The 20,328-nt window shown below is 38.6% G+C and overlaps 1 protein-coding gene across 1 annotated transcript in view; it reads left to right on the top strand.

The window, feature by feature from the left end:
• The window catches only part of sorcs3 (sortilin related VPS10 domain containing receptor 3), a 409,108-nt gene that overhangs the window by 198,649 nt on the left and 190,131 nt on the right, over positions 1–20,328 (top strand). Inside the window, exon 4 of the mRNA XM_038283178.1 lies at positions 10,593–10,751. Coding sequence (XP_038139106.1) covers positions 10,593–10,751 — 159 coding nt within the window. The remainder of the gene's footprint in view (positions 1–10,592; positions 10,752–20,328) is intronic.

Raw genomic sequence — 20,328 nt, 5'->3', positions numbered from 1 at the left:
TGCCATATGTGGCGGTAATGGTACAGAATGTGTTCAGTTCAGCCTCATAGACCTAAAATTGTTCTTGGAGAGTGGTAGGCTTGCGTACAAACTCATCTCGTGGGTGGAAATGATCCTGTAGTTCAGTCTGACCTGTCTGCTCAGGCACATTTCAGACCAAGTGAAGGCTGCGCAGAGCCACCAGACTTCTAGAGAACAAGGCTTTGACTAGCTGCTGTGTTAGAAGTGGTTTGGGTCCTTAGGTTCATCGGCGTCGCCTCTCCAAGGCCGACCGAAGGTGTTGACCCTGAATGTGTACGCATGTCATGGGAGTTAATGGGATCTGGGAGCAGAGCTGCATGAGGGCGAGGGACAGATCACAGCCCGCACTGATTACTCCTCGTGACTCACTTACTCCTGCATTTTCATGCAGAGAAAATGTAATTTCTCGTCAAGGCCATGGCAGGAACATGCTCCCCTCCCACCCCCTGTTCTCTCTGCAGGAGAAGTGACATGCAACTCCTTCAGTCACCTTAAATGATTATATAAAAATTGCCCACAATTCCAGACATACATGAACAAATGAAATCCTATTGTTTCCAGCCATAGTTTCGAAGGGAACTATTTTTATTTTCTGTCTGCTGTCGTTAGCGAGTTGTGGCAGCCAGGAACTTGCAGTAATGTTGATGACGGTTGTCCTCTGGCTCTTCTCATTGCCCCTGCGTGCTTTATTCAAGGCCTAATTATTTCGATTTACTATCCTGGAGATGGATAAAAGTTGCTTCCTTGCTGGCTGCAGCCCTTTGTTGGCTCCCGGTTTGAGGGGCCTTATTTAGCATCTGCCTGCATCCTATAAAAAGATCCTCTGTGTACCTAATCACTCACTGAAACCCATACTCATCTGCAGCTCACACATCCAGCTGTATGTTCAAACGTGTTGCTCTACACATACATTGAAGCTGTGACATTTCACAGCCATGTGTTAACGATCTGAATGATAGTAACAAACGTTTTCTCTCCTTCTGCATCTTTTCAGTTCGAATGTGACATTTTTTTTTTCTTCCCCAAGCTGCCTGTGCTCTCTGCCGTTAATTTAAGGGAAGCTTTTATAAAAAGAGAAATCTTAAATATGCCATGGAGGAAAAACGAGGGTGAGAACATGATAGCTAAATGTGGGTGATCAAGGCCTGATCCGTGCCTAATGAGCATACTGCAAAGACAACTGTGTTTCCAAAGCTCCTGTGGAAGACAGCCTAAGCTCGATTGATCCGCCGTGATTCATTTGCTGCAGGGTGTCTCTTTCCCTCCGTCTCTGATCCATACCTCCACTTAACTTGCCATCTGACAACTTTCCGCTACTATCTCCATGCTGCAGCTTATGCACAGCTCGACATCAGGCTGATAAAACACAAAGGTTATCCCCAGCAACCTTTATCGATTTCGTATTGTTACCCTCCTCACTCGCTTGCTCCCTCGTTAAGCCTGAGCGGAGGCTGTGAGAGAAATCTTAATAAGACTTTGATGATGCGATTGGTCACTGTGACTTTGGCCATGAATATTATTATTTAGTTAAACAAGACAGCGTATTGCCCCTTTCATTACAGTGTCTGGAAAAAAAGCGTTAAGCCTCAATTCTTTTTTTAGATGTTAGTCTTAAAGTCATAGGGAAGTCATATTTAAATGTCAAATCATTCTGGCCAAACATGTATATAAATGTACTTTTTATCAGACGATATTGTCCCAAAGTTTAGAAAGTTTCTGTTTTTAAAAAAAAAAGTCCTGTCTTAAAATCTGGGGTTTTTTTCCTGTTATTTTATACAAGCCAGTTACACCTCAACACCTACATTTTTTCGGTCAGAGCATCTTGATTCATATGTCGCAGCTAATATACGCAACGGTTGAAATAAGAAATAAGAATAATTTCCTTTCCCATTGAGTTCCGTCCCAGTGTTCACGGGGATGGACGTCTGTGTCTTCAGCAGTCGTAGAGCTAACAGAACTGGCAGCATTGCGAGGCAAGGGCTCAAACATGTACGGCTGTAAGCCTTCTACACCAAACCAAGCTTCTGCCGGCCTGTCGTCCTCTTCCTCAACATCTTCATCCCCGCTTTCCTCCTCTAAATAAAAAATGTATGATGGAGAAGACTCATTCACGACCTCCGATACAAAACTCTCCTCCTCTTGCATGTTTCCGCTGTCCATAGCGTTTCTTGACAGTGTCATTTTTAAGTCAACAATTTAGTGCTACTTGGTCCCAGTGGGAAACTACTAGCACTAAGTTGCTAACTGGTTAGCAAGATGCCTCAACAGAAACCGGCCAAAATTGATAAACGACCAATCATATTCACTTTATTCACTCGTGTAAAGTCGTGCACCACTCGGGAGAATACGGAAATGCAACAGTTCAGTGTATTCTCATTATCAGTTCGTATGAAATCGTACGAATAGTTATGCACAGTAATTTCGTACGTTTTTGACGTTTATTTCGTCGTATTTTTACGTCTTGCCTCGAGACAAGATATCCTTGCGCATGCGCATCTTACGCACCATTCAATAACATAGAATTTAACATACAATTAACCCTAACCCTGACCCTAACCCTAAGATACAAAACTGCAAGCAACCTAGTTCGAGACATGAACAAGTAATTCTTGCACTGTTTTTCCCAGTTTTACGTCCGTCGCTGCACATGCGCACTGATCTGTTTTTTCGAGGAAAAACGTCAAAAACTTATGAAATACTGTGCATAACTTTTCGTACGATTTCATACGAACCTGATAATGAGAATATGTTGAACAGTTGGAACAGCCGTTTATCTGCAACTTCAAAATCTGAAATATTTGGAGAGCCATCTGGGATAATGACATAAAATTCTGACCCAACCTATAGCCCAGACTCTGAAAGGTCATTTCACCCACTTAAAAGTAAAAAAAAATGTCTCATGGGATGGCATACTTATGATAGGGTCATTTTTATGAGATGTTATTTATCTTAGAATTATGGCTTTAAATCTAATATATATGACTTTGTATCTCATAATTATGACAAACCGTGTGCTATTTTTTTCCCTTTTATTGTCTGAAATGGGTCAATTTGATTATTATCCCATATTTACCAATTTTATAAAGTAAAAACTATCAAAAGTACTGTAGTTAATTGAGATGTTTTTATTTTTAGAATAGAAAATCACTTTATTGTCCCACACTGGTATTATAGCATTGAAAGCATTACAGGACAACTGGTCCCACAAATCTGGAACTTAAAGGTGTATAGAAATAATAAGTGGCAGATTTTAAAAATAAACAACATAAAATACTGTACTGTACAGTGTTTTATAATATAAATCCCCTGCAGTCGCCTGAGAATAAATAATCAATATACAGCTGTGGACATTTTTACAACAGTGGATCAGGGAAAATAGCAGCAACAACAGAGATGTGGACACTAGAAATCTAAAATGTGATATGTGTGTTTGTGTTCAGGCAACTTTACTCAGATAGACCTAAGATTTTAGCCCATTGCAACTAAATATTGGACCGTCGTAGGAAGCACATGCTGCATTTGGATTCCCAAATGCAGCATGTGCTTCTTCTGATTTGGCTAATTTCCTAGCTTTCAGGTGGTCAGTATGTTATATCATTTAATATTAAGCCAGTGGCATAGAGACGGCTACAGCTTTGGTGTTCTAATGCAGAGAATTGAGATAAATTGACTGCTAATGGCTTGTATGGAACACAGCGGTTAGCAAAGCTCCTAACTTTGATGAGAAGTTATGAGAACTTCCCGCTCTAAGCTCCAACTTGTAAGCAAATCAAATGAAGCTTTAATCCAATTAGAAATCCAGCTCTGCTTTTAGGGCTTAAGAGTTTAGTTAGAAAACATAAACCAAGCTTTGAACTAATAACAGAGCTTCTTTATAGAACCGCAAACCTATTAAGGCTTAAACCTCCATTTAATCTGACGGACCAGGAAAAAAAGAACTGGAGGAGCTGCAGAGATGCACAGCTGAGCTGTAAGAATCAGTTGGAAGGTAAACCGTTATCTGTGAACTCCGCTAGGGAGAAGAAGGTTTTATAGTTTTTCACCTACAGTTTAGCCCCAGCCATATGGATGAGTCTGATAAAGGGAACAAGGTGTTGCCCCTCCGTTATTGGCTTAACTTGCAGAGGTCAGAATGTTACCGCTGCTCTTTTGCATGGAGAAAACCAAGTGATGAGATCAGATTTATGACTCTAATCAGCCTATGTGGCTGTTTTTTTGTTTTTTTTCCAGGCTGCCACCCTCTCACCGTCTTATTGGATCTGTCTAATCTCGCCACTGATCTTAGTGTGGATGTTTGCAGTTCACTGAGGGGCAAACGTAAAGTTTGTTGATATTAGCTACAAAAATCACCTTAGAATGATATAGACAATAAGATCGTTGGTCATCAATCAAAGGATGATGCAGGGGATTATATACAAGACTAAAACAATACCATCCTTCCTAAAAGTGGATGTCATGATAATCCTTGGGCTTGATGCATGAAAAACAATGTCCTCCTAACCAAGTCTTACAATCTTAGATCTTGCCAAAAAGTCTTGATCTTGATCTTATTTTGGCATAGTTTTGAAGCTTTTACTCAGAATAATTTCAATAATCCTGTTTGGAGAATAAATGTCATATATTATATACTGTATATATCAGTCTTAAAAATTGAAGTTTCCTTCCTGCACAGGCGGATTCCTGCACTTATATCGAGTGAAAGCTTCCAAAAAGTAGAATAAAAATCTAACAGAATCTGTCCTGGCTCTCAAAACAAGATCAGACAGACTTTTTTTTGCTAGATCTAAGATCATAGGACTTGATTAAATAGTCGTATAAATGAATTCAAGAAGCTTTACCCGCTTATCAAAACCGACACAATTGCCCTCAAAAATAGCGTGGTTCAATTGCTACCTAACAAATAGTAAAAAAATTAGGAGACGGAAGGATTGCGTGTCCGACTAGTTTTTTCAGCAACAAGAGGCACCATAATTGACTTAACTTCTAATCCTCCATTTATAGCCTCACACCTTAGGCTTCCAGTGTAAGACTCAGATGACTACAGGGAGCTGCTTTATGGTTTAATGTGGGATAATCATCTTATCTTAAATGCAAATGGAACAAAGAAATGATTGTAGATTTTAAGAGAAGCAGCAAAATGTCAAAGACTGTTTCCATTACGGGAAAAAAAAGGTGGAGTTTTTAGGAGAGTATAAAAATGTCGGCGCTCATCTGGTCAACAGGCCTGAATGGAGACACAGCTAGGAAGTTGTCCTTAAACAGGGACGGAGCAGACTGCACTTCTTTAGGTCTCATTGTTTTTAATAATATGCTGCAGGTCTCCTATAATACCTTTTTACTGGGTAAAAAACCTACCTTTATCTACCTGTACTGATATACAGTGGTGGTGGAGTCATGCTGCAGGGATGTTAACAAATACCTATAGCTAAATGATTAAGATCAGAAAAAAACACAATGGCTGTGTAGCATATTGATTGATAAATGCACATTTTGAAACTTTCATATGTTGATCTTTTTTTTTAAATCACTGTGATTTTCCTTCTTTTTCCCCCATTATGCACCCATTAATGCTTGTCTGTCACATAAAAACTGTGAGAAATACATTAAAGTTGTTTGTTTGCAGCTTTGAAAATGGCTCTATAATCACAGAGGCGACAGACAGATTTTTAACAAACACCGGGTGTAAATTTGGGAAATAATGTTTTCACACTTCCTTGTTGCTAAATGAATAAATGCAAATGTAGGAATATTGTCTGGCAGCTGCTTCTAGTTATGCAAAAGGAAAAAAAAAATCAACTCAAAGGCTGAAGGAAAACGCATCAGATGAAAGCTCTGCTGCCAGAGGATAAAAGTAAGGACTATAGCCTCTTAGTTCAAGGCTTCAGTACAGAGCAGAAGTACCTTTTAATATGAAGTGTTAAGATTATGTGAACATTTTTCTGCATTTTTTTTCCCTTTTAACATTTACTTCTGATGGCCGACTCTCAAAGCGGACCTCTTACAGCCACATTATCGAATATGATTACGGCTTAAAAGCTGGAAATTACATCTGATAAGCCCCAGAGAGGCTCACAGATACCAGGAGCATGGGCGCTGCCCTGTGACAGGTAATGAATGGAAAGATCGGGGAGCCCACGCCAATGAGAAAGCCAGATTGAGAAAGTGCTGCCTGTTTATTGGTGCTTAATGAAAAACAATTTATCTAAATAACCACCAGGGAGAGTTCCTGCTTACAGCTCAGGAAGGAGGGCTGGATTTTCTGTCGGTGACAAATGTGCTGCTGGTCTTCCAATTCCAATGGAGTTGACGAGAGAAAACACAACTGTTTTATTTATTTCTTATATTTATTTTTTCTTTTTTATTTATTTATTTTTATTATTTTATTTTTAGTAATTAAAAATAAATAAATTAATACAAAAAACACAACTGTTTCGGGTCAGAGGTCTGCCCGCTTCACTACCGCACCATCATACTACACGAACGGTTTTTGGAGGTTGGAGGAACGTAACAGACTCCATCCTGAAGGACAAAAAACAGCTATTTAGCCAACACAACCGGACAATGACTAAGGAGAGATGTTAATTGGTAGTGGCCCTAATGAGGACTCTGGGCTACATGTTATTGGGTTAAACCTATTTTAGTGCGCAAGCAGAAAAGCAAACCGCTGCAGACACCAAACCACAAAGGAAAGGTTAAAAGTCAACAGTTACTAAGACAAAGGAAGAGGTATTTTATTTCTACATCAATGTCATGGGAAAGTCATGTTTTAAAGATCTTTCTTCTTCACTTTCTTCACTAAACTCATCCATTCACCTGTTTGCCTTTTTAAAATTAAGAACAACAATATGTGTGCTTCAATATCTTTCTCAATAATTCCAATAATAGTTCCAATAGTTCCAATAATTTTAGAGTTAACCTGTTAAGTGGCTACACCAAAATCTCCAAACAAGCATCAACTAATCAGCCACTGTTCTTTAACCCTGGGAGCAGGACTAGCCTGCCATATGAAACCATTGTAATGGCGGACGGTAGCCTCATTGTCAAAGAATGAGGCTGCTAACTTGCTGCTAATTGTGTCATGTCCATCGCCTTCACAGGCAGTGCTTTTATTTGTTAGCTGAGAGATTCCTCCTAACTTTTAAGCATAAGGTGCACCTGTCCAAAATTGTAAAGGAGGACTCTGATTGGTCAAATCTACATCCGCTCTACTCTATGCGTATTTCCTGTTTGTTCTATTTGTATGACCACTATTGTGGAAAACGACTCGTGAAGATGGACCAGCTAGAAGAGCGAGGTGCACAAGAACGCTGGGACCCTTTTTCCACCTGGATCCCCACTCTTTTTCACCCACATGTCCCTCCGTTGTCTTATAAACTTGCCCCCACTTCCTCACCTCCTCGGCCGTATCTAGACCCACAGCTAGTCCCTGATTGTCCCTCTTGCGTTGTGGCGTGGAATAACATAGCGCAGAGCACGCTTCAATATTGGGCATAAATGAAAAAAATATCTGCATAATACCTCCAACAAGCTCACTGCGACAACCTGCTGCAGGAGTATAACCAGCATTTAGTCTCTGTCCAGTGTAGAGTACATCTGATTATTCAAGCGCTGTTTTCTCTTTGATTTTCCAAACTGTTCCTAGTGACGCCTTCAGCTGTGAAAAGAGCTATAACAGGTTCACATCTCTGTCAGAGCAGGACAGGTAGAACAAGACGTGGGCTTGACTGTGTTCTCATTCTTGCAAAAATAATCATGAAAGTGCTGTTATGATCATTTCTACCAATCTGAAGTCACTTGAGATGCATTTTTCATTTTCCATTTACATACTCTTACAGGTTTTCTTTAAAAATTATAAGAGTGAAGGCGTTGCATTTTTAGCTTCAGCAGCATTGAGTCAGGATTAGAGTTTTCATCCTTTAGTTCTGGGCTCCATTGCTAAAAGTTGCTCTTTGGCGTCGATAATTGAGTGTGCTAATTACAGCCTTCTTTTTTTGTTTTTCACTTTATAATTACACTCTGCTTTGTGTTGGTGAATCACTTCAAACCCGGATAAATCAGTCATAAATGTGACGTAACCCCAAGAAAATGTGGAAGAATTAAAGCTGCACAAAGACTTTAAAAGATATACAGGTGCTGGTCATAAATTAGAATATCATGAAAAAGTAGATTGATTTCAGTAATTCCATTTAAAAAGTGAAACTTGTATATTATATTCATACATTACATACAAACTCATATATTTCAGATGTTTATTTTGTTTAATTTTGATGATTACAAATGACAACAAATGAAAATCTCAAATTCATCATATCAGAAAATTAGAATATTACTGAAGACCAATAAAAACAAAGGATTTATAGAAATGTTGACCAACTGAAAAGTATGAGCATGAAAAGTATGAGCATGTACAGCACTCAGTATTTAGTTGGGCCTCCTTTGGCCTGTATTACTGCAGCAATGCGGCGTGGCATGGAGTCGATCAGTCTGTGGCACTGCTCAGGTGTTATGATAGCCCAGGTTGCTCTAATAGTGGCTTTTAGCTCTTCTGAATTGTTGGGTCTGGTGTATTGCATCTTCTTCTTCACAATACCCCATAGATTTTCTATGGGGTTAAGGTCAGGAGAGTTTGCTGGCCAATTAAGAACAGGGATACCATGGTCCTTCAACCAGGTACTGGTAGCTTTGGCACTGTGTGCAGGTGCCAAGTCCTGTTGGAAAATGAAATCTGCATCTCCAAAAAGTTGGTCAGCTGCAGGAAGCATGAAGTGCTCTAAAACTTCCTGGTATGTGGCTGCGTTGACCCTGGACCTCAGAAAACACAATGGACCAACACCAGCAGATGACATGGCACCCCAAACCATCACTGACTGTGGAAACTTTACACTGGACTTCAAGCAATGTGGATGAAGTGCCTCTCTTCTTTTCCTCCAGACTCTGGGACCTTGATTTCCAAAGGAAATGCAAAATTTACTTTCATCAGAGAACATGACTTTGGACCACTCACCAGCAGTCCAGTCCTGTTTCTCTTTAGACGCTTCTGACGCTGTCTGTGGTTCAAGAGTGGCTTGACACAAGGAATGCGACAGCAGAAACCCATGTCTTTCATACGTCTGTGTGTGGTGGTTCTTGAAGCACTCACTCCAGCTGCAGTCCACTCTTTGTGAATCTCCCCCACATTTTTGAATGGGTTTTGTTTCACAATCCTCTCCAGGGTGCGGTTATCTCTCTTGCTTGTACACTTTTTTCGACCACATCTTTTCCTTCCCTTCGCCTCTCTATTAATGTGCTTGGACACTGAGCTCTGTGAACAGCCAGCCTCTTTAGCGATGACCTTTTGTGTCTTGCCCTCCTTGTGCAAGGTGTCGATGGTCGTCTTTTGGACAACTGTCAAGTCAGCAGTCTTCCCCATGATTGTGTAGCCTATAGAACTAGACTGAAAGACCATTTAAAGGCTTTTGCAGGTGGTTTGAGTTAATTAGCTGATTAGAGTGTGGCACCAGGGGCCATCAATTTTGAACCTTTTCACAATATTCTAATTTTCTGATATGATGAATTTGAGATTTTCATTTGTTGTCATTTGTAATCATCAAAATTAAACAAAATAAACATCTGAAATATATGAGTTTGTATGTAATGTATGAATATAATATACAAGTTTCACTTTTTAAATGGAATTACTGAAATCAATCTACTTTTTCATGATATTCTAATTTTATGACCAGCACCTGTATAGACATTAAATGATGACTTATTCATGTGAAACAATGCAAATCCCTCACAAGACTTTTAGCTTACACAGTGAAATAAAGGCAGCAAACTAATAGAGGCCCCATTTAAGATAATGCATCAACTTCAATGCAGTATTGTTAAAATAAAATGCATTACAGCTACTTTGAGCAGCTTCCAGTAATTCAAGGCAAAATTCCAGTGAGCATTTAATCTGCTTCCAGAAAGACTCTAAATGTCATTAGCTGAAAGATATATGCGGTAAAAGTTCCTCTTCTTATTGAATTGGGTTAGAACTGTGACGGCTCCAGCAGAAACAATCCATGCATGAAATTACGGCTTCTAACCCCTGCTGAGCTGCTAAAGCTCGAATTAGAATCGTACTGGAAGAGGAAAAGCTAACAAATGACATTGTGTGGTACAAACTGTTAAGGACCATAAGTTATTGTGTGTTTAGAGTCAGTCATGCTTGTTAAATCGCTCATTAGCGCAGACGTCAGCTTGGTTTTATCTGCCTGTAACAAAGCCTTGGTTTCTGAAGGATGCTTCAACATGTGTGGTATTTTTTTTTTCTGTTTTTGATTTTCCTTCTGTGCTATTTTATTCAAATATGATGAGGAGTTTTGACCTCAGAAAGCACAGAAGGTTCCACAGAGGGGCTCCAGCAAAGCTGCTTGCCAAACAGAAACCTGAAACGTGCCAAACTGGCGAGCGTTTCAGGACCAACACCGCTGCTGCTTCTAACGTCTTATTTCTGTCTCCTCTCATCTCCATATCTCTCGATCTCTCTGCTCCAAACTCATCCTTCCTTTCTTCTTTCCTCTCTTCCTTCTCCCTACTCTCAGATTATGGTGCTGACTGATCCCGAGTTTGAAAGCAGCGTGCTCATCAGCACTGATGAGGGAGCCAGTTACCAGAAGTACCGCCTCTCTTTCTTCGTCTTAAGCCTTTTATTCCACCCCACAGAGGAGGACTGGGCTTTGGCCTACAGCCATGACCAGAAGGTAAGATCACTTCAGTTCAAGAGCTCAGTTCACATTCAGCATTATTGCAGACCACTTCATAGTGAAAAATACACCTGGGTCTGGTTAAAGGAAGTCAAACTCATGCCCACTGCGTGCAATTTCTCTCTTAGAAAACATTTCATAATTTACATTTACATGTTCATTTTGAATTGTGGAAAAAAAATGAATGGAAAAAAATCGCTTATAAAAAGGGAGAAAAGACAAACACAAGATCTTGGTTGCAAAGCAGATCCCTCCTTTAAAATAGTATTTTGTTAAATTACTGTATTTTCTAGACTATAGAGCAAACTTTGTCCTTAATTTATTTTTTATTTATTTTTTTACCTGAAACGTACATATATAAGCCATACCAGGCTATAAGCCGCTATCAACTGAAGTGTCTCCCACCAAACCTGTAGGGGGAGCTCTACATATAGCCCCTGGAGTAGGGACGAAGAAGAATGCTAGCTCCCGTTAACTTTATCACTACCCGATCCGTCCCAGAAGCACGATCCGTCCTGCGCATTCGCGAACAGGTATGTATCCGATTGTCCATAAATAATATAATTATGGTACTAAAATCATTTATTTCTATCCTTAACTCTCTAAAGAATGCTGATACACATCCTTTTAATAAATATTTTATGAATTTTGTGAGACAATTTTGATGCTTCTTACATTTTCTTCGTTAAACTGCTTCTCTGACGTCATCACGGGACATGCTCAGAGCAGTCTGGCAAAATATGATTAAACTATGCTTATCTGCATTTTAGTTGTTTCTGTCTTTAGATTACGCACTATATACCATAAGGTTAATATGAAAGGAAAATATAAAACTCAAAAAGACCAGATTTATGATGAAATCCAAAGCCGAAAAAAGTTAGCTTCCAGAAGTAGCGTAGGATCCCATTTCCGGTGCAGATCGGGCAGAGACGAGTGATAAAGCAGAAACGATTTTAAGGCATTTATTTTCTCAGGAAATACATTATTAATTAATTATTTTTGGGAGGGAAAAATATCTTTTAGGTCTTTTTAACAAAAATAAAATCGAGGACGACCCGGATGGATATTTGGATGTGCGAATGAGCTGATTTTTCAGCACGGATCAGGTATTGACAAGCTTATTAGCTGACAGCAGTAAGAGCCTCGAATGAAAGAGGGGGCTTTGTCTTTATTGTCAAAATGTCAAAATATGTGAATTTGGGACATTTTTTCTCCATCGTGCCTGCTGCTAGCATGTTATTGTGTTGAATGAAAATTAGCCCATTCTTTTTCAACTTTGACTTGTCCCTCTGGCAGTTAGGAAGAGTCCACGATTAAGCCACCCCGTTCAAATACTGGGGAAAAAGTAGCAGCTTATAGTTCAGGAAATACGGTACCTGGTGACTCAATTTCAATTTTGGAAGGTTCTTCTAATGCTGAGAAGTAAATAAACTACAAAATTTGCTGTGGAAAATATTAACAGATACAAGAATAAAAGTGTTTTTTTTCCCTCATTTTAAGTAATTTTAGAATATATTTTGATTTTAATTATATTAAATTCCACTCTGGGGATTGCTTAAATGGTTTAAAATTTTAATGTGGATTACAACCTTTTGAAAAATGTGCTTTTTTTGTTGTTGCTTTTACTGAAAAATGTTTCATTTCAGGTTTGTTTTTTTCATATTTAATTTCTTTAATCATTTTATTGAATCCTGTTAAATCCGTGGTTTTATAATAATAGAATTTTGTCTGGATGAATCTCACAGCAACAGGCTGAAGAGCATGTATGCAAGACAACTGATCCTGTGGTGAAATTTACTTGATCTGCTCAGAAAAAAACCCCCAAAAAACCTAAACGTCTCCTATCTTTACTGCATCCAAGCCAGATAAATTAAATAAAATATTTCCTCTTCTTTTTGTACCATAATTTCCACTTAAAAGTTATTTCAGAAGAAGTTCCTACAATTGTCCCTTCCACCTGTCACCATAATGGTGTCACCTTCACTGGTCTCTGTGGCACAGTGTGAAGCTCGGCTCGCCATCTTCTCACAGAGCTCTGAGATTGTCCCGATAAATGTCGACCATTAAGGTCAGTGACACTGATCTGAGAGCCCAGCTGTCGCTCCTTGGGGGGGAGATGATTGGGGCACAATGGTGGTTGTATTATAACCAGTCAACAGCTTACATCTAAAAAACTGGTCACTGCGTGAGTCACAAGGGAAAGGATGAGGAAAAGTTGGTCCAATTTCATTTGTTACAGAAACTATAGAAAAATCCTTAAATGATATCCAGCATGAGTGAATTACTGGAGTTATGAGGACACACTAAAGATATGTTGACTCTTGTGTTCCTGAAGATCTTTTGAAAACGTTTGACTTAATTATTAATCTAATGTTGAAGCAACAACTCTGTCCGAGAAACCTTTTACCATAAGTGTACAGCATCTATCAAAAAACTAATTTCAGTCCATTTTTATGGGGTTTTCAATCATCGACCCCCTCCTTAATATAGTAATTGTTCAATTTGGAGAAATGTTTCTATATTTAAACTTAAGATTGAAGAGCAAGTCATGTAGGTGCATCTGGGATGTGGTATGCTGTATCTCCTCCAGTGCAACCATGAGCCGTTTTGTCTGCTTTTCTGTTAAATGTTCTAGCCACATTAGGTGGGCCTCCATGTCAGGAGTTGGTCCCTCTATTCTCCATGCTCACCATGTTGAGTGGATCAGTTAAACAGACCTCTGGGAGATGGTTAAACACTTGTTTTAGAACCTAACGCAGCTTTAAACTTCTACACAACTTTCTTCCTGTATGAACCTCCAAGGTACTTACAGATTTTAAGAATGTTATCTAGAATCAATGGAATGAAAGAAGCATATCTAAAAGACCCACTTTGAAAATATTAAAAACAGAATGGTAAAAATAAAAATAGAATTTTGCTATTTTATTTTGATTTTCTTTTGCACTGGCATCAAACATGCAGATTTGAACACCACTCAATTCTACTCAGGGGTTCAAGGAGACAGAAGCAGACATATGAAAAGAAACAGAAGCAATTTCAATTCAGGTTTTTTGTATAGTGCCAATTCATATCACATGTCATCTCAAGGCACTTTAAAGAGACCATTCAAAAAGATCAGACAGTCAGATTGGTTCATAGTTTTCTAAGGACAAACAGCTGATTTGATCAACTCACTGACTCAAAGGCAATCCCTCACACTAATGATTCTTGTAGCGACAGTGGAGAGGAAAAATGTCCTTTTAACAGGAAGAAACCTCCAGCAGAACCAGGCTCAGTGTTTGCAGTCATCTGCCGAGGCCGGCTGGGATTCAAGGAGACAGAAGCAGAGGAACAGGAACAGACCAGATAAGGCTACTATGATTTTAAAAAGCAGAGAGAGCTTAAAATTAGAGATTGAACTAACAAATACTGCAGAATGGGCAAATAGAGAGAGAGATGAAGAAGGGGCCCCTATGTTCTCCAGCAGTCTAATCCAATAGCAGCTTAACTAGATAAACTGAGCCTCTCTAACTATAAGCTTTATCAAAAAGGCAGTTTTAAGCCTACCCTTAAAAGTAGACAGGGTGTCTGCATCACGGACTAAAACTGGTAGTTGGTTCCACAGGAAGGAGCCTTGAAAGCTAGTTTGTTTTGAGTCAAACGTCAGAGAACATGTTGGTGTGAATAAGTGCTGTACTGTACTCTGTCTGAGTGAAGCTGCACTCTTTCTTACCTACTGTGTGGCAGTTAACCCGCTTGAAGTGCGTTACTGCACCGGAAGACCTGGAGTAGGAAAGTCTGCTATGCAAATTGAAAATTGGATTTTGTTTAACTGCGATTATATTGCAAATGCAAATAATCTCTCTCATTCTTAGTGGTGAGAGGATAAAGCATGAAATATTCAAGGATTATGAAAAGTTATACAGTGCTCTATGGATTCAAGTGGAAAATCAGGATTTATACTTTACAGATCCATTTCACATATTTATTTTAACTATGAGAAAATACTATTTTATATAGTTATTTAGAGATATTTAAAATGTTGCAGTTTTTTAGAAGGAGGGATTTCGTGCAGTTTGCTCATTCTAAAAATCTTTGCAATTTAACCATTTCTATCTTGGATGAGCAGTAAGAATAACAGGAAACTTAAATGTTTGCTGCTGTGTAATAATTAATAGCAAAATGACCAAACAAGCTAGGATTCAGGAAATTCCTGTGAAGTGAAAGCAAAGGTGGAGTTAAAAGTGTCGAGAAGGGAGCCTTCAGTCATAGGATCTGGGCAAAACATGAAATCACTGAACGTCCTTAGCAGTGAGCAGTGCTTTCTAACTCTGAACCACTGTGTTCTAATGTTAATTAAAAACAGCCCTCGGCTGGTTACATTATGTATAAGAGCTCCAGCGTGCTGAAAATATGAGGTGCTGCCACCTTGCCCATGAAATAGACTCACAAGATCAATGACAGTAACAGCTATTGATCTCAGTGATTAAATACGCAGCAGCAGAGGAGGCGGGAGATACATCAAGCAGCAGAGGAGAAAGTTCAAGAAGGCTCCGCCAGCTGAGAGCTGGATGTAGCAACTCAACGTTAATGAGGTGGACAGTGATAACAGGTATTATGAGGCTAATGGTTTATGTGGCTTTAATTTGCATCCTTACAGGGAAAGTTGGCGCCCGAAGCAAAAGGCTCCGGCGTGATTATCACCTCGGTTGGACTCATTTTCACTCCCATCCTGAGTGTGTCATCCACATGCCACAGCTTACTCCTCAGGGCTGTTGTCGCAAATATGTTTTTCATCTAGTTAGTTAATAGGGATTTGCACAGATATTATTGGTGGCTTAATTCGACCTGATTTCCCTCGCAGCCTCTGTCTTGACTATTGAGTTGGCAGCAAGGAGCTCGTTTTCAGCTGATAGTTTTCAGACGAGGTCACTCTGCATCTAATCAGCTGGAGGTTGGTGTTAAAGTCAAGCAGCGGCCTCAGGAGCCAACTGATGGAGACATCAGTATTCATGTCAGACTAATAGGCCCGTCTGAAGTATTTTTTGTGATTTCTGATTTTTAAAAGTACTTAATTTTTGAATTCTTGGTAAGTGCTCTAGGTAAGTCAACCACCCTAATGAATGGAGATATTTATTTTCACATTTTAAAACTTTTTGTGACCTATAGATCAGGATTACTTAACCCTGGTCGTCAGCACCCACTGTCCTTCATGTTTTAGATGTGTCTCTGCTCAAGCACATTTAATTCAAATGATTGCATTACTTCATTGGCAGCCATCAAATGCTGCAAAAGCCTGTTGATCAACTTTTTGTTTAGGTTAAGCCTCTGTCACACCTTGATGATTTAGCCAGCGTTTGCCTGACGTACAAAAAATCTGGCTAAAACACTGTTTTTTGGAGGGTTTTTTTTTTTGATAAGTTATGGGTACGTTTTTGTATAAGTTATGAGTAGGTATGCACGATATTGGGATTTTGGCCGATATCCGATATGCCGATATTTTAAAACTCATGTAGCCGATAACCGATATCGATACCGATGTTAAAGCTGGACAACAATAAGTAGTCATTGAAAATAGCAGTTTTGTTATCCATTTCTGACACTTTGAAAAATAATATACTCAAATATATTTTCATATGCTGATATCAAATTGATTTTTAAAAACGCGGTATCAATCTATTTTACTTTCAAAATCTCGTGAAATTTCATTGTTCTGTTACAAACTTGTGATATTTTGCAAATTCTTGTGAGATTTTGTTAGTAAAATAGATCAATACCGCGTCAATATATCAACATATAAAAATATGGCAAAATTTTGTGAATTTTCGGGAGATTTCGTAGCATAACGATGACATATAGCAATATTTCATCAGTAAGAGATTGATATGGTGTTTTTAAATGGCAATATATCAGCATATGAAGATATTGTGGTATTTTAATGTATCTATATTTTTTCCCTCGTCTTTAGAAGTTTTTAAGTCTTTAAAAAATAAGTTTTTGAAAAAGAATAAGAAGTAGTATTTTATTTAATTTTTTTTAGACTTTAGAAACTCAGAAGCTGATCAAATATCGGGTTAAATATCGGTGGGGTGGCCGATGTCCGATATTCAGTTTTAAGGCCGATACAGGCCGATACCGATAGGGGGCAGATTATATCATGCATCTCTAGTTATGAGCATGCTGAAGCACGCTGGCACACATTAACATACGCGAATATGTCAAGAAATCTTGGCGTATGCCAGCGTATGCTCATACATGGGGCAAAAGTTACAGGTAAGTTATCTGATCGTTGACATACATTAAGTGTAAGTTACTCATAAGTCGTGGTGTCTAGGTTATCCAAAACCTATGACTAACTTGTGCATAACTGATGCGTAACTTATCAAGAAAGTGTTTCTAACAGCTACTGTTTAATGGCGTATTGGCAGCGTTATGGTATAAAGGGGGTTCACAGGAGGAAAGCTTCAGTTCTCCTCCAGACTTCATCCCCATCATAGGCTGAGCCAGAAGGTGAGAGTGATGGATCCTCGCTGCGTTCACACCCACCACCAACAAACTTCCTAGAAGACATGACGCTGAATCTGCTGCGACTGCAAACCTTCTATATTTTTATTTGGGGCGACAGTGGCGTTGGATGTAGGAGTTTGCCCTGAAATCAAAGGGTTGACGGTTCAAGCCCTGACTCTGACTTTCAGTGTCGTTGTGTCCTTGGGCAAGACACTTCACCTGCATTGTCTACTGATGGTGGTCAGAGGGCCCGGTGGCGCCAGTGTACGGCAGCCCCGCTTCTGTCAGTGAGCCCCAGGGCAGCTGTGGCTGCAATGTAGCTTGCCACCATCAATGTGTGAGTGTGTGCGTGAATGAATGTAGTGTAAAGCTCTTTGGTCAAGTCTCCTAACTTGAATAAAGGCGCTATATAAGTACATGCCATTTGCCATTTTATTTTTATTGATTTACTTTTTTTTCTTTAGGTAGGCGGTAAACAGCAGCCAGGTTAATACAGCGATCAAATAAATCTTTTTATGCAGGCCAGGCGCCTCGGGGCGCATCCCTGCCCCCCTCAGGACACTGGCTTTTGCATCATTTCATGTGCATTATGCTGCCGTGCATTATGTATAAGTTAGGTTTTCGTTAGACATAAGTTCTGGACTCATTATGAATACACCATGTATACAACCAAAATTGAAAAAATACATAGAAAGTTCAGGCATACGCTGGCTAAATCGTCAAGGTGTGACAGGGGCTTTAAGTGTGTGGAGGCAGGGAAACACTTAAAACATGTAGGGCAGTGGGCCCTAAGGACCCGGGACAAGAAAATCTGCTATAAAGGCTCCTACTTGGCATTAGAGGTTGGCAGTAGCTAGTTACATCTACTTTAGTGGAATTTTTTTTTAAAGAAATACGCCTTTAGAACTAGTTTTACTGTACCATACATCTTACGTTAACTTTCTTGTAAAAAAATCACGGATCCTAAAGTAAAATTTCTGGCTCCTCTGTCTACTGTGAGTAACTTCAACTATTCCAAGATCAGGTGAAAATAGAGAAAAAAGTAGACATCATCAGAAGTTCATTACCTTCTCCTAACATAGATACTGTTCTTACTGTAAGGGTTGGTTTCATCAGTTTTATGTTGTTAAAAGACAAAGAAAATGTTTATCATCTGCATAAATCAGTTCTTTTAAAATCATGACTTTTATTTATAATGCATTTTAGTCTCAAAAATAACAGATTTTAGTCATAAAGTCTGCCCGTCTTGTTATATGTTCATTCGTATTACTTGAGTAGTCCTTTTACAAAATACTTTTTTTTACTTGAGTAGTTTCATGGATGGAAAAGTTTTACTTTTATTCAAGTATACAAAATTATGAAGTAGTGCAACTAATACTATTTGTAGTTTCTCTCCGCACCTCTGTTCTAGATTGTGAGCAGGCTCTGGAGAGAAGGGATTGAGTTACGCATTTGGTTGGAGAAAAGACTATCTTGCCTATGGATTATGATCTAATATTTCCACAGTTCAAAAAACCATTCATTCAATTCATATTGAAGAAACGCTATTTAATGTTTAGCCACCAAGCTAACAGGTTTAGCACCCCTGAAAGCAGCTAGCAACACTGATATGTTGCCAAAGCTCCACTTTGGACCAGCAAGCTGAAAAATCATGGAGTTCTTGTAAAAGCTAGAAAACATTAATTAAACCTAAATAAAACTCTAAAACAGAGAACCATAATTATGTCAGATCAGGTAAGGTTCAGATCTGTTAGGCTTCTTTTAGCCTAGTAGCTCCCATGTTACTATGGTAAAGTGGGGCTCTGGCTCACACTCATTCAGGGATAGGGCCAACCCATCAAATTTACCATTGGGTAAATTTCTCCATTGTGATTGGAGAAATTTACCCTTTACATCAGCTCAAATATTAAAAGAAGAGGAATGTGCCAAAGGACGAAAAAGGTGCCTGAGATATACACACTGTATACAGTGCGTCCACATATGACAGCTTTTTTATTTATTTATTTCACTGCAAAAATTTGAATCTCAGTAAGTCATTTTTTTCTTAAAATAAGTGTATATTTTCTTGAATTAAGGAGGTAAATGAGACACTTTGCCAATAGAACAAGACAATTAATACTTAAAATACGAAAAAAGAAATTAAAAAAGAAAAGAAAAATAATTATCTTATTTTAAGGGTAAAAATACTCATTCCATTGGCAAGTCATCCTATTTACCTGTTCAAATTAAGGGTTAAATTGACTTAATTTAAGAAATTTTTACTCATTTTTAGATTGTTTTTGCAGTGTTGTAATAGTATCATTTAAATGAAGTAGAATAAAAATATTGGATCCGCTCAGTTTTGTGGAGTGAACTTACAAAACCTTTAATATGTCTAAAATGAATCTAAATATTGGTTCAAAAGTTACACAGTGTTTCTTTAAAAGGGTTGTTACATTTATAACAGGCACTGTAAACATAACAAGAGAGGTCCTTACATGATAAATTATTTAAAAATAAAAAGAGTGAAATATTAATTTGGCTTATTTTTACAAAAATATTTTTCAGTCTTTCAGTCTGTTTTCAGTCAGTAAGTATGAAAAATGTTTTTTTTTCACCATAATTTGGTTTCCGTTACCTTATATAATTCTTTGGTGGATAATTCAGCAGACAGGAGGAGAAGTTGGAAAAGCCTTCTCTGAGGTATTTTAAAAAACCCTCCAACCCTTTAGCTTCTATATTTTCTTGGTAGCAGGATTCCAGGCGTACCGCTGAGGGATTTCTCACCGTACGCCTGAGCAAACTTGAGAGACATGCCCTGACTATTTAATGGACTGCAACATGATTAACTCATCCAATAATTGCATCCTACACTAGTGCTGTGCTGTACACTGTAATCAAATGTTGTCTGTAATCAGCTTTTATTTCCAAGTGAAATGTGGATTTCTCACCTTTGACAGAACAGATTCTTCTCCGAGCTGCTATTTGTCAGTGATAATTATTATCTCTGATGGCGGCTTTGTTTTTCTTTGCTTAAAGATTCCCATAGATAAAGCTATTTGCTATCACACCTCCATGAACTGGCAGACAGATATTACACTGACAGCTT

The sequence above is a fragment of the Cyprinodon tularosa genome, unplaced genomic scaffold (assembly GCF_016077235.1).
Source record: "Cyprinodon tularosa strain WSP-4 unplaced genomic scaffold, ASM1607723v1 ctg190, whole genome shotgun sequence".
Lineage (NCBI taxonomy): Eukaryota > Metazoa > Chordata > Actinopteri > Cyprinodontiformes > Cyprinodontidae > Cyprinodon > Cyprinodon tularosa.
Note: the sequence above shows the minus strand (reverse complement) of the source record. Positions and strands in the feature narration are given on the sequence as shown.